We start from the raw sequence: 12,929 nt of genomic DNA on the forward strand, positions 1-12,929 counted from the left end.
TTTCATTTTCACTACTTACTAACAGTGACAAATGTGATCAACCAAATTTTAGGCATCAACCAAAATGTTAGGCATTTGAAAGACATAATAAGTAGATACATTTCTGTTGCCGACAAACTCAAGAATAGACTAGGGTTGGACTGGTTGGTGAAACAAACATACAAACAAAGTGAACCGGTACTTGAGTAGTAAAATCATTCACTGTTGTAGTTGGCATGAAATCACTACATAAACGACAGTTAAATTGGTCCTTTAAGGACTTATATTTCACTAAGACTTGTCTACTTTCACTGCAATAAGCTCCTTCATTGAAGTTTCTTCAAGTAAAAGCATTTGGCATGGAGAACAACACGAAGGAAATAGAGAGGGAGTGCCTACCAGTGATCAAACTCTACAAAGACAAAACCGTGGAAAGACTCTACATCTCATCCCCGATTGTTCCACCATCCACTGAAGTCGTTCCAGGAGTTTCATGCAAAGACATTACCATTTCCACCACTGTCTCAGCTCGTCTTTACCTCCCAAACCTCCGTGACAATAACAATCAGAAGCTTCCAATTTTTATCTATTATCATGGAGGCTACTTCTGCTTCGAGTCTGCCTTCTCAACCCTCTTTCATACCTACATTTCCTCTCTAGCTTCCGAGGCCAAGGCTCTTGTCATTTCGGTTGAGTACAGATTAGCCCCCGAGCACGTTCTGCCCGCAGCTTATGAGGATTCTTGGGAAGCTCTCCAATGGGTTGCTTCTCATTCCACTAGAGAAAAAACAGACGATGCATGGCTTGAGAATCATGGAGACTTTGACAGGGTTTACATAGGTGGAGATAGCTGTGGTGCAAATATTGTACACAACATGTTGTTACGTGCCAGTGTTGAAAATCTAGCCGGTGATGTGAAAATATTAGGTGCACTTTTGTCACATCCTTATTTTTGGGGGTCGAAGACTATAAAATCCGAATCAAGTGACGATCATGAACAGAGGATGCCTTATAAGATATGGTATTTTTCGTACCCGAATGCATCAGGCGGGATTGATAATCCGATGATCAATCCGTGGATCGATGGAGCACCGAGTCTGTCATTGTTAGCCTGTTCGAAGCTGCTGGTGTGCGTCTCCGAGAAAGATGAGTTGAGAGACAGAGGTCTGAAGTATGTTGAGTGTGTGCAACAGAGCAAGTGGAAAGGTGAGATAGAAGTGATTGAAATCCAAGGAGAGGATCATTGCTTTTTTCTTTTCAATCCGGACACAGACAAGGCCAGGAGTTTAGTGAAGCGCTTTGCTGATTTTATCAAATGACTCGTTTACTGATCAGTATAAGTCATAAGTCATTATTTTAAGTATACCGCGCTCGGAGCTGTAGTTCATAAGAAATTTCAGGTTTTGTTTTTCTTGTTGTGCCAAGTCCACAAGTCAATAACGTGTTCACTTCCCTTGTTATGATCGGTGTTTTTTTTTTCTGTTGTTTATGTTTCTCACCGGACTTGACTTTTGTGGCTGCTCCATAGTTTAAACATATAAGTTACATCTATATACTTAAGTCTTCACCCCCTAAAAACATGAACTGCATGCTAAGTATTTTTTTGTATAAAAGAATTAAAAACGCGCTGGCCTTTCGTGTTCTAGAAATCATAAATTAAAAAATTCGACAAATTACCTACTAAGCAAAGAGATCCACATATATTCCGCAAGTGTGTGCTCAGAAACTCATTGTTTCTTTCACTGTTATTTACTTATTTGTCATTGATATTCAAGAAAACTTTTATCTAGATTCTAACAGAAATGGTTTCTAGCAACAACAAAGAGGTCGTCTCGGAGCTCTCACCCATCCTCAGGGTCTACAAAGACGGCACGGTGGAACGGTTCTTCAATTCACCGCACGCTCCGCCATCACCCCTAGGCAACACTACTGGCGTTCTGTCGAAAGATATCGCCATAACACCCGATATCTCAGCTCGATTATACCTCCCTAAACTCGCATCTTCAGCCAACGAAAAACTCCCGATTTTAGTCTACTTTCACGGAGGAGGCTTTTGCATCGAATCGCCTTTTTCGATACTCTGTCACCGATACATAAATTCCATAGTTTCGCAATCAAATGTTATCGCGGTCTCGGTTGATTACAGGTTAGCTCCAGAGCATCCTTTGCCTATAGCTTATCAAGACAGCTGGGCTGCTCTGCAATGGGTCGCATCTCATAATACCACCACCAAGACCACCAAAAAGGATCCTTGGTTGATTCGTCACGGTGATTTTAATCGAGTTTATTTAGGCGGCGATAGCTCGGGTGCTAATATAGCTCATAACATGGCCATGCAGGCCGGTATCGAAACATTGCATGGTGACATGAAGATTTACGGTTTAGTTCTGTGTCAGCCTTATTTCTGCGGTTCAAAATTATTTGGAAACGAGAGTTTGGTCGAAAAAAGATTATTACACGAGACATGGATGTTTGTGTATCCTGATGCGAAGGGAGGGATTGATAATCCCATGATTAATCCGTTTGCTTATGGTTCTCCGAGGTTGTCTCAGATTCAATGTCACAGGTTGTTTGTCTGTGTGGCGTCGAAGGATGAACTGAGGGAAAGAGGAGTTTACTATTGTAATGCAGTGAAAGAAAGTGGATGGAAAGGGGAAGTGGACTTGTATGAAGTGGAAGGTGAGGGCCATGCCTTTCATTTTTTTGACTTTGACGGCGAGAAAGCACAAGACATGGTCAAACGTTTGGCGGCTTTTCTTTGTTAGTTTTGGTCATTCTATGTTTTGTGATTTTGTGTTTATCTTCTTTTGAAGGGATTTTGTAATTTTGTGTTTATGTGAATGCTTAGGGCTCATTTGTTTACTTCTGATTAATGCTTAATGAATAATCTGCTGACCGCATCAGCCATTCAGCTTATTTGTCACTGAACTTTAGGAGAGCATAATGGATAAGTTACTGCTGAGCGATTCCGTGTTGAGTTTATAACCCAGCGATTCAGCACATTGTTTGCGCACAAGTAACTAGTCTAATCTGCAACCAAAATTATTTTTGAATATTCATAATAATGTATGCTTGTGAAAGAATATTTTATATTTATAATAAGCTCATATAAAAAAAAATAAGATGTGAAATTATGTATAAAATTTCGAAGTCTCATATGGTTATAATATTACAGTATCGAATGTTAATTTAGTGGAGTTAAATTTTTTTGGCTCAAAGCTCATTAAAATATGATATTATTACATTATAAAAATATTATTAAACATACTATTATTAAATTATATGATGTTCTATTTAAATATAACATTATAAAATTATAAAAATATTTTACGTTAAACAAATTTATTTTTTAATACTCCCTCCGTCCCAGTCAATAGTATACATTGGGGGACGGAGGCGCGGCACGGATTTTAATGCTTCAATATACTATAGTTCTATAAATTATTTTTAAGATTTTTTTTATATAAAAGTATAACATTTATACTTTAATACAAAAAAATAAAATCTTAAAAATAAGTTGTAGAAGTATGTTTTATAAGAGGCTTAAAAAGTGTGTCGAGTAATGAAAAAGAAACGTATACAATTGACTGAGACAGAGTGAGTACTATTGTAAATTGATTTCATTCAGATATTTCAAAATTTATTTGTCAAATGATATTATTGATTCTGAATTCAGATAACTTACCCGCTCAGCTCATTCAGATAGGATAATGAATCAGATATTTTTAATTCAGATTTCCAAATGACCCCTTAGTTGATGTATTGATGATTTGGACTGCAAGAATGAAGTATGTGCATGTATAGCTTTGTTTTAGAAAGCAACATTCGTTTGGATATGATGAAATTAAAAGACAATAGAACCGGATTTTATCCGCAATACTCTAATCTCTATGTATAAAATAAAATTTAATTAACGGAAGATTTTTTATTAGACTTATTTCTATGTAAAACTGTACAGTCGATCTGTTATTTTCAATGGGAATACTAATCGATCTGCAGATTCTAAAGTATTAGTGAGTTGCAGTTCTTATATATGGACAGAGACAGAAAGAGCTTTCGACCGGCGCCGAAAGTTTCACCAGACAAACACCACGATTCACTCGAAGACACCTAATAGGCTAATATCAATGTGACGGAGTAATTTAATTTCAAATAGCGGAGTGGTTGGCAAAGACACAAACAATAAACGTATAATATTCACCTGTCTTGCATCCGAAAATAAAATGTCAACATTTAAAATATTTAATTACATTATCATTTTTTTTAATTTATTTACTAAAAATTAAGATACATGCTATTGTTGGAGTACTCATTTGCTTCAAATATATTGAGTTTTGATTTAAGACACTGTTGGACTTATTTTGAATTTTCTTATAAAATGAATTTGGTATTAATATTAGTTCATTATAATTTAATTTGGTATAAATATTTGTTCATTATAATGTAGTATAGATGTTAAACTTTATAACTTCGATACCAACACATTGTATCAATTAATTTGTTTTCCAGACACTAATAATTTCACATTTTTAATAATGTAATGCATTAATTTATACATTTCCCAATATTATCTTTACTAACTTATAACCCGTGCAAAGCACGGCCGGATATAATATTTGGTATTTAGTGTATATATTTTAAATTTAATTAATTTTATTGTGAAAATAAAATTATGATAGAATAATGTGGTTAAATATTTTTTTTATTTAACAGCTGAATGAATTCTTAATAGTTTTTTTTGACAGAATGAATTCTTAATAGTTAGGCCCGTCAAATGACTAATTAAAAATTAGGTCGAACATTTATATTTTAATGAAAATGTTAAAAATTAATAATTTAATATTGAACATATTATAAGTTAAAGAGACACATAAACCCAAATACCAACACATCATACTCGCCTAATTTTTAATGGTTTGGTTTAATAGATAATGAAAATCATATCATAACATGTTATAAATTAAAGAGGTCTGTGGGTTGAATATCAACCTAATCACCAAACTCGACCGAGTTGTAATAGTATAATAATAATATACATTATAATATAGATTTATAATATTACTTTTAAACTGAGACCATTAGAGTATTTAAATTTAACACTAATGTATTTTAGTGGAAAAGTGTCACCGGTTTATTATTAATTATATATAACAATATAATATTTTTATAAATATGTCGCCCGCCTTGTTCTAAAACTCGGTGATTAATAACGATTAATCATCGATTAATCCTTATTCCGTAGCTCGCCGAACGGATTAAATATTTGATTATTCTATTAATCATTCTATTAATCCCCGATCAATAAAATTAATCCTCGATTGATCCTTGTTCGGTGTCTTTACCGATTAGATCTGATTCCCGCTTTTTACAACACTGGTCATCCGTGTTAATTGATCGGTTTTTTTAGTTTGAAAATCTAAAAGATATAGTGTGTTTTAGTTAAAAAGGTAATTACTATGTTGCTTGATGTTATTTCAGAAGATTGAGTTTTTTAGTATTAAACATAAAAGAGATAATATATTTTAATTAAAAAGAATAATTAGTTATATAGATAGGCACGTATTTAGGCCCAATACCGACCGATCAAACTTCTGATTTCCGACTTTAATAGTATAGTATAGATAATAATAATATTTTTTTTATATGTATGTTGCATGTGTGTTATTATTTAGAAAATCGGTTTTTAAGTTAAATATATGAAAAAGATAACATGTTTTAGTTAAAAAGGGTAGTTGCTATGTTGTATAATATTATTTTTAGAATTTTGAGTTTTTTTAGTTAGAAAATATAAAAAAGATAATTATTTTAGTTAAAAAGGATAATTGATTATATAAAAAAGCTCATAATTTGGCGCAAGTACCGACCGACCAAACTCTAAATGTCTCGGCTTTAATAGTACTAGCTTATAGCCCGTGCAAGGCACGGGAGCTTTTTAATTATTTATAAATTTTTTAAATATATTTTAAATAGTGTGAAAAAATTTAATATATAAATAATAAATTAAAATTGTATGTATCATGCCAAAATATTAAATTCTTATCAATTTTTAAATTATTTTAAGTAAAATATGTGACGCCAACTCCTATTACATTATATTTATAAATGTATATTATATTAGAATTATTATGTGATTAAAATATTTTTTAAAATTTTTTTATCATTCGAGATTAAAATTGATAAACAGAGTTTTGTTTTGAATTAAGACGATGAATCATAAACATGCAATAAGATGGTAGAATTTGTTTTGGATTAAGAAAAAGTTTTTCTATTCGTTTCTCACATAAATCGGGCTTATTAATTTTAAAATATATTAGATAAAAACAATTTTGTGACGGCGCAATTTATATGATTCTGCAAATAAAATTGGTAGAAAATATTTATTTTCGATTAAAAAAAATCATAAACAGGTGAAATATAGAATTTGTTTTGGATTTAGAAAAGGAATTATAAACATGCAAGTAGATATCAGTTGTCTTATGAAACGGAAGTTAATTTTGTTCTAATCTAACGGTGCTTATTTGTTCAATATACGATCCGATGGATAAATCTAATTTTGTGACGGTGCAATTTATACGATTCTATAATTAAAATTTGTAAGAAATATTTTTTTTTGTATTAAAAAAACCAAAAACACATGAAAGACAGAATTTGTTGTGGATTCAGAAAAAGAATTATAAACATGCAAGTAGATGTCAGTTTCCTTATAGAACAGAATCTAATTTTGTTCTAATCTAACGGTGCTTATTTGTTCAATATACGATCCAACGGATGATAAGCTTTGGACCATAAGACCATGCGACCAAATTATCTCCCTTATGCTTATTATATATAAAGTATGTAATTCGGTTTTTTAGTTAGAAATCTGAAAAACATAATGTGTTTTAGTTAAAAAGGATAGTTGTCACATTGTCCAATGTTATTTTTCAAATTTTGAATTTTTTAGTTAGAAAATATAAAAAAGATAATAGTTTTAGTTAAAAAGGATAATTGATTATATAAAAAGCCCATAATTCGGCCCAAGTGCCGACCGATCAAATTTTTAATAATTGATTATATAAAAGTCCATAATTCAGCCCAAGTACCGACCGACCAAACTTTTAATGTTTCGGCTTTAATAGTACTTGCTTATAGCCCGTGCAAGGCACGGGAGCTTTTTAATTATTTATAAACTTTTTAAATATATTTTAAATGGTGTGAAAAAAATTTAATTTATAAATAATATATTAAAATTGTATGTATCAAGCCAAAGTATTAAATTCTTTCTATCAAATTTTAAATTATTTTAAGTAAAATATGTGACGCCAACTCCTATTAGATTATATTTATAAATGTATTTCATATTAGAATTATTATAATGTGATTAAAATATTTTTCTAAAAATTTTTATGGTTCGAGATTAAAATTGATAAACACAATTTGTTTTGAATTAAGAAGATGAATCATAAACATGCAATAAGATGGTAGAATTTGTTTTGGATTAATAAAAAGTTTTTGTATTCGTTCCTCACATAAATCGGGTTTATTAATTTTAAAATATATTGGAAAAAAATAATTTTGTGACGGCGCGATTTATGTGATTCTACAAATAAAATTGGTAGAAAATATTTATTTTCGATTAAAAAAAATCATAAACACGTGAAATACAGAATTTTTTTGGATTCGGAAAAGGAATTATAAACATGCAAGTAGATATCAGTTGTCTTATGGAACGGAAGTTAATTTTGTTCTAATCTAACGGTGCTTATTTATTCAATATACGATCCGATGGATAAAAATAATTTTGTGACGGTGCGATTTATACGATTCTACAATTAAAATTTGTAAGAAATATTTATTTTGGATTAAAAAAACCAAAAACACATGAAAGACAGAATTTGTTTTGGATTTAGAAAAGAAATTATAAACATGCAAGTAGATGTCAGTTTCCTTATAGAACAGAATCTAATTTTATTCTAATCTAACGGTGCTTATTTGTTGAATATACGATCCGACGGATGATAAGCTTTTAGACCATAGGACCATGCGACCAAATTATCTCCCTTACGCTTATTATATATAAGTAGGTAATAAGAGCATCTCCAATAAACTCTTTAAACAAGCTCTTAAGTGAAAAAATAGAGAGCATTAACAAAATGGAAGCTCCAATAGACTCTTAGAGGCTCTTCAAAACCTTAAGAGTCTATTCTCTCTCCTCTCTTTTAAGAGTCTCTCACTCCCTCTTAAGTTATATTTTATTATAAAGTAATACAAGCACCCACTTTCTCTTTCCACTTTAGTAGTGTACTCCTATTCATTTAATAATAAAATATTGTTTAAGAGTGGATATAAAGAGTGTTGTTGGAGATGAATGTACATTAAATTGTTAAGAGTCAATATTTTATATTATATTTGAGGAATGACTTAAGAGACTATTGGAGATGCTCTAATAGTATAGATTTCACAATGAAAATAGTTAGATTTATCTGGCCGCGAGTCATGACTACTGTTCTCTCGGCCCACTGTATTCAACAAGCCCAATATTCATCAAACTGGTAATACTTGAAGTAGCCCATCAGTGATCAGCCCAGTATATCATAACCCTATTAAATCCCTCACGTTCACTCTCAAAAACCCTAGCTACACTCAGCCTCCGCATTCCAGAGAGAGAGGGAGAGACACAGAGGGAGAGAGATACAGAGAGAGAATCATGGCGGCAACACCACCGGAATCAGTTCAATGCTTCGGCAGGAAGAAGACCGCCGTCGCCGTAACTCACTGCAAGCGCGGCCGCGGCTTGATCAAAATCAACGGCGTTCCAATCGAGCTCGTTCAGCCGGAGATCCTCCGTTACAAGGCCTTCGAGCCAATCCTCCTCCTCGGTCGCCACCGCTTCGCCGGCGTCGACATGAGGATCCGCGTCAAAGGAGGCGGTCACACCTCGCAGATCTACGCTATTCGTCAGTCAATTGCGAAGGCTCTGGTTGCGTATTACCAGAAGTTCGTCGACGAAGAGTCGAAGAAGGAGATTAAGGATATTTTGGTGAGGTATGATAGGACTTTGCTTGTTGCTGATCCCAGAAGGTGCGAGCCGAAGAAGTTCGGAGGTCGTGGTGCTCGTGCAAGGTTCCAGAAGTCTTACCGTTGATTTCTCGAAAGCCGAGACGTTTATCGGTTTGCTTGCTGCTATTTTAGTGATTTTGAATTCAATTACCAATGTTATGTTTTGTCACATTTTGATGACTGATGGATTAGTATTTTAAGTTTTGGTTTCGGATATTGTGATATTATCGGTTGTCACCTGAATTTCTATAATATTTGTGTTTTCTTAGATTACATTATGGTTTGTTTTTTTGATGATTTCATTCAGCTAATATAGATGCAGTCATATACTCATATGTGTGATTGTAGTGCAAAAGTAATTAAGTATTTAATTTAGCTTATAGGACAAGTGGTATTGTGTGTGTAGAATTGTGCATTTTAGATGTATGTTTTTTATTCTACTATTATGCGTTAGTGACATATACTTGTTATATAATCATTTATGTGGCAAGTAATAGGAATGTTGATGGGCATTATGATTGATTCTTTTTTGTATTTGTATGATTGTATCACTACACGTTCTGTGCTTTTGATGCTTTAGAATGCCTGTCTATAAGTTTGTGAGAATCAATTGTTGTGCATTTTACATGAAGCTCTGGAAATTCCTGTTCTTTCTAGAGTGGAACCTCATCCTACTAGGTTCTGGATATACATACTATATTAGGTGAATGTTTGGATATAGGCATAATATAGTCTCATTTTAGCATGTGCTTGAAATCCTTGTACTAGGCTTGATATTGTTTTGTTAATTGATCCAGAATCATTATTTTCATGGTTGTCATGTCGGTTCGACTAGTCGTGACTAGTCGATTATGGGATGAACGGATGTTGACTAGCTGAATGTCGATATTTTGGTCACCTTGTTGACTAGTCGACTAAGCGGTCGACTATTTGAGCTGCAGATTGAGCATTCTGACTTCCTGACTTCTTATTGTTTCAACTTTCCTGCAGAATGTGTTTACTGATATGTTAATTGTTTCTGGTTATGTGTTTCTTGCATTCTGCAGTTTTAATTTCTGTGCTTTTTTGTTCTGCAGTTTTCTGCAAATTTTTGCTTCTGCTCTGTTTATCTGTAATCTGCATTCTGCATAAATATGTATATATTATTTCTGTATAATTTTGTTGTTGCACTGTACTACCAGTAACATACTTAATTACAAATTTGATCACATTACAGTATCCCACCATTGGTATTTGTTAATTTTTACATAATTTAGATTTTAGATGATCACAAGCACTGTGCTTTTTTGTTATTTGTTAAATCCTAGTTAGAAACGGAGGTAATACTAACACCTTCATCTGTTATATGGTAAAAACTTTATTGTATGGATAAAAAGATGGCTTTCTTTGTAGAGAGAGAGTTACATCGTTCTTGTGTTCCCGTGCAACAAGAGCCTCCATACCTTCATATGCCAAGATCACCAGGGTCTGACATCCGAACTGTTAGATATCTGTAATTAACTTGTATGGTGAAATGATAATTGTTTGTTATATTTGGTAAAGGCAGTATGATTCTCTTATAAACCAATTAAATTTTATATTGTCTAAGATCCAACCTAGTGTTCCAGGTCCTAGGTGCTACAGATGTTTTCTCATATATTTATAAGGTTAGAAGTTTTTTGACTTGTGGTGTTCCATCAGGTCTACATATATATTATTATATAAGTTTGAAAAGTCTTTTTATTGTTCTAATCAAAAATATAACTACATATTCATAGGCCAATTTTTTTTCCAATTTTTTTGGGCAGAACAATCTTTGCTAATATATTCTTACTCTTAATTTTTATGGATCATTAAGTATGAAACTTTATATCATTTTAATATTTCACAATCGCCAACATAGTCAAATTCGTGTAAACTAGATATATGTTGGACCTGGTAGTCTGGTACTGTGATACGGACTTACCTGCTAAGCTGCACTTCATGACGGTATTTAAAGACAGTTATATTGTGTTTTGTCGAGGAGAATGAAATTGGCAAGGTTAACATGAAAAAATGGAAATTTTGTTTGATTGGGGAGAATGGAATGGAAGGAAACAATGGAGATCGTGTTTGGTTCGGGTGAGCAGGAGAGAATGGAATGGACGAGGTTAAAGAGAAATAATGGAGTTTGGAAGAAGGATAATTTGAATTTGAAGGGGGGAAGAAATGAGGGAGTGCAAACTTTAATGGAGGAGAAGAAAATGGGCGGTGGAGAATGAAACATTCTTCTGAGTTCTCGAATTAGTAGGTTAGAAAATATAGTTGTAGTTTTTAGAAAATGAATGGATGAAGAAGCCACAATGTTGAAGATTTACCTGCTTTTTAAGTATAAATAGATTTCATTCGTTGGGATTTCTTTCATTTCACCCAGTATAGTAGTATATTACTTCATTTAGAAGGGTTTTGGTCTAGCCATAGACGGTACTTGTTACTTGTTAGGTAGTTTACTATTTTTTAGGTTGTTGGATGAATATCCATTATAACATTTTTTTTTTACACAACTAGCGATTTTTAACCACCGAATGGGGAGCGTTGAATGGGTGTCCAACGGTTAAAAAGTAATGAACGTACTAAAAATTTGTTATAATTCTGGCGATTGGATATTCATCCAACGGTTCAAAAATAACAAGTCACATAACAAGTCCCCAGCCATACCGCCAATTCTCCCCTTAGAAAAAGCTCCCCCATTTTCCCACTCTATTGGCATTTTCACGGGACTTGAAAAACTTGTGATCCAAAAGATCAAGGCATTCAATTGCCATCTAGGCATGGTCTCAACTAGTGCACTCCATTGTATCGGATAGTTCAAGTGATGTGTCAAAAGGATATCGTTTTACAATTCTTTTGTATGCATGCAAGTTTTCTAGTACTGAACGAACACTGATGTATTTGAAGTACATCATCATAACTACATTCAACCATTTCGATACAAGTAATTGATGTTTATAGATACTGTTATAACTGTTACATAAGTATGCAAGGGGAAAAATTAATACTTAAAATAATGTTGATAGATAAAGCAATGTATTTAAAGATTTGGTGGATGAATAATAATAGCTATATTTAGATAATTTGATGCTATTTTAAAACTATCGTCAGAGTATAAATTCTATTTTAATATCAAACATCACGTTTCGATTCCGTCTTATAATAATAACTATATATATATTTTAACACCACAGTAGACTTGCTCTAAAGCACCGATTCACAAGCCTTGCAGTGACCTTTTGCCCTTGATCATTGATTTTACTCAGTTAGAGTTTAGCCAACCCATTCAAGCATTATAAATTTATAAGAGTTTTTCCAGTGGGCACACACCAACTGCTTTTTGTTTAGATGCAGGAAGTGTATTGGTGGAGATTTTTGTGTATGCAGGAGCATAATGAGGACATCATTATGCTCCGTTCCGTAGAAAAACTATTTTTATTTACCTCACTTGAAAGTCCAAAGGCAATCACCAATTTAGTCAATAATGACTGATAAATCATTTTCAGCAAATGATCATGTTTGCAACGAATTACCTGCATAATCTCATAAAGAGCAAGAAACGAAGACTGACAAAAGAAATCTTTGTCGATATAGTAGCAGTAAAACTGCATAATATTTAGCATAAAGAAAAAATAAGCATGAAAACCAAAATAATATTAAGGGTAAAGAACATGAAGTATTAGCAGCAAAAAGGATTGATTGCCTGCACCCTTCAGAATATCAAACAAATTTGTATGCAGCTTCAATCAGTGATAAGTGATAACAGTTACAGTGCTAATCTTCAAAACCTTTTTTTTAGCATATATCTGGTCATGCGAGTTTAAGATAGCCAATATGAAAATAACTCTTTTATATAATGACGATTAACACCAAAAAAGTCGAATATTCTTCTCCAAAAGAAG

At 32.8% G+C, this 12,929-nt stretch overlaps 3 protein-coding genes across 3 annotated transcripts; all 3 read left to right on the top strand.

Moving 5' to 3' along the window:
* Window positions 1–202: 202 nt before the first annotated feature.
* LOC108226158 (2-hydroxyisoflavanone dehydratase-like) lies at window positions 203–1,439 on the top strand. The gene has a single exon (XM_017401103.2). The coding sequence runs from the start codon at window positions 339–341 to the stop codon at window positions 1,296–1,298; it is 960 nt and encodes a 319-aa protein (XP_017256592.1). The 5' UTR covers window positions 203–338; the 3' UTR covers window positions 1,299–1,439.
* A 230-nt stretch (window positions 1,440–1,669) lies between these two features.
* On the top strand, window positions 1,670–2,895 carry LOC108226149 (2-hydroxyisoflavanone dehydratase-like). The gene has a single exon (XM_017401096.2). The coding sequence runs from the start codon at window positions 1,782–1,784 to the stop codon at window positions 2,742–2,744; it is 963 nt and encodes a 320-aa protein (XP_017256585.2). The 5' UTR covers window positions 1,670–1,781; the 3' UTR covers window positions 2,745–2,895.
* A 5,657-nt stretch (window positions 2,896–8,552) lies between these two features.
* Window positions 8,553–9,291, top strand: LOC108226561 (small ribosomal subunit protein uS9). Its single transcript, XM_017401538.2, has one exon. The coding sequence runs from the start codon at window positions 8,666–8,668 to the stop codon at window positions 9,101–9,103; it is 438 nt and encodes a 145-aa protein (XP_017257027.1). The 5' UTR covers window positions 8,553–8,665; the 3' UTR covers window positions 9,104–9,291.
* The last annotated feature ends 3,638 nt before the right edge of the window (window positions 9,292–12,929 follow it).

Source organism: Daucus carota, chromosome 1 (assembly GCF_001625215.2).
Source record: "Daucus carota subsp. sativus chromosome 1, DH1 v3.0, whole genome shotgun sequence".
NCBI lineage: Eukaryota > Viridiplantae > Streptophyta > Magnoliopsida > Apiales > Apiaceae > Daucus > Daucus carota.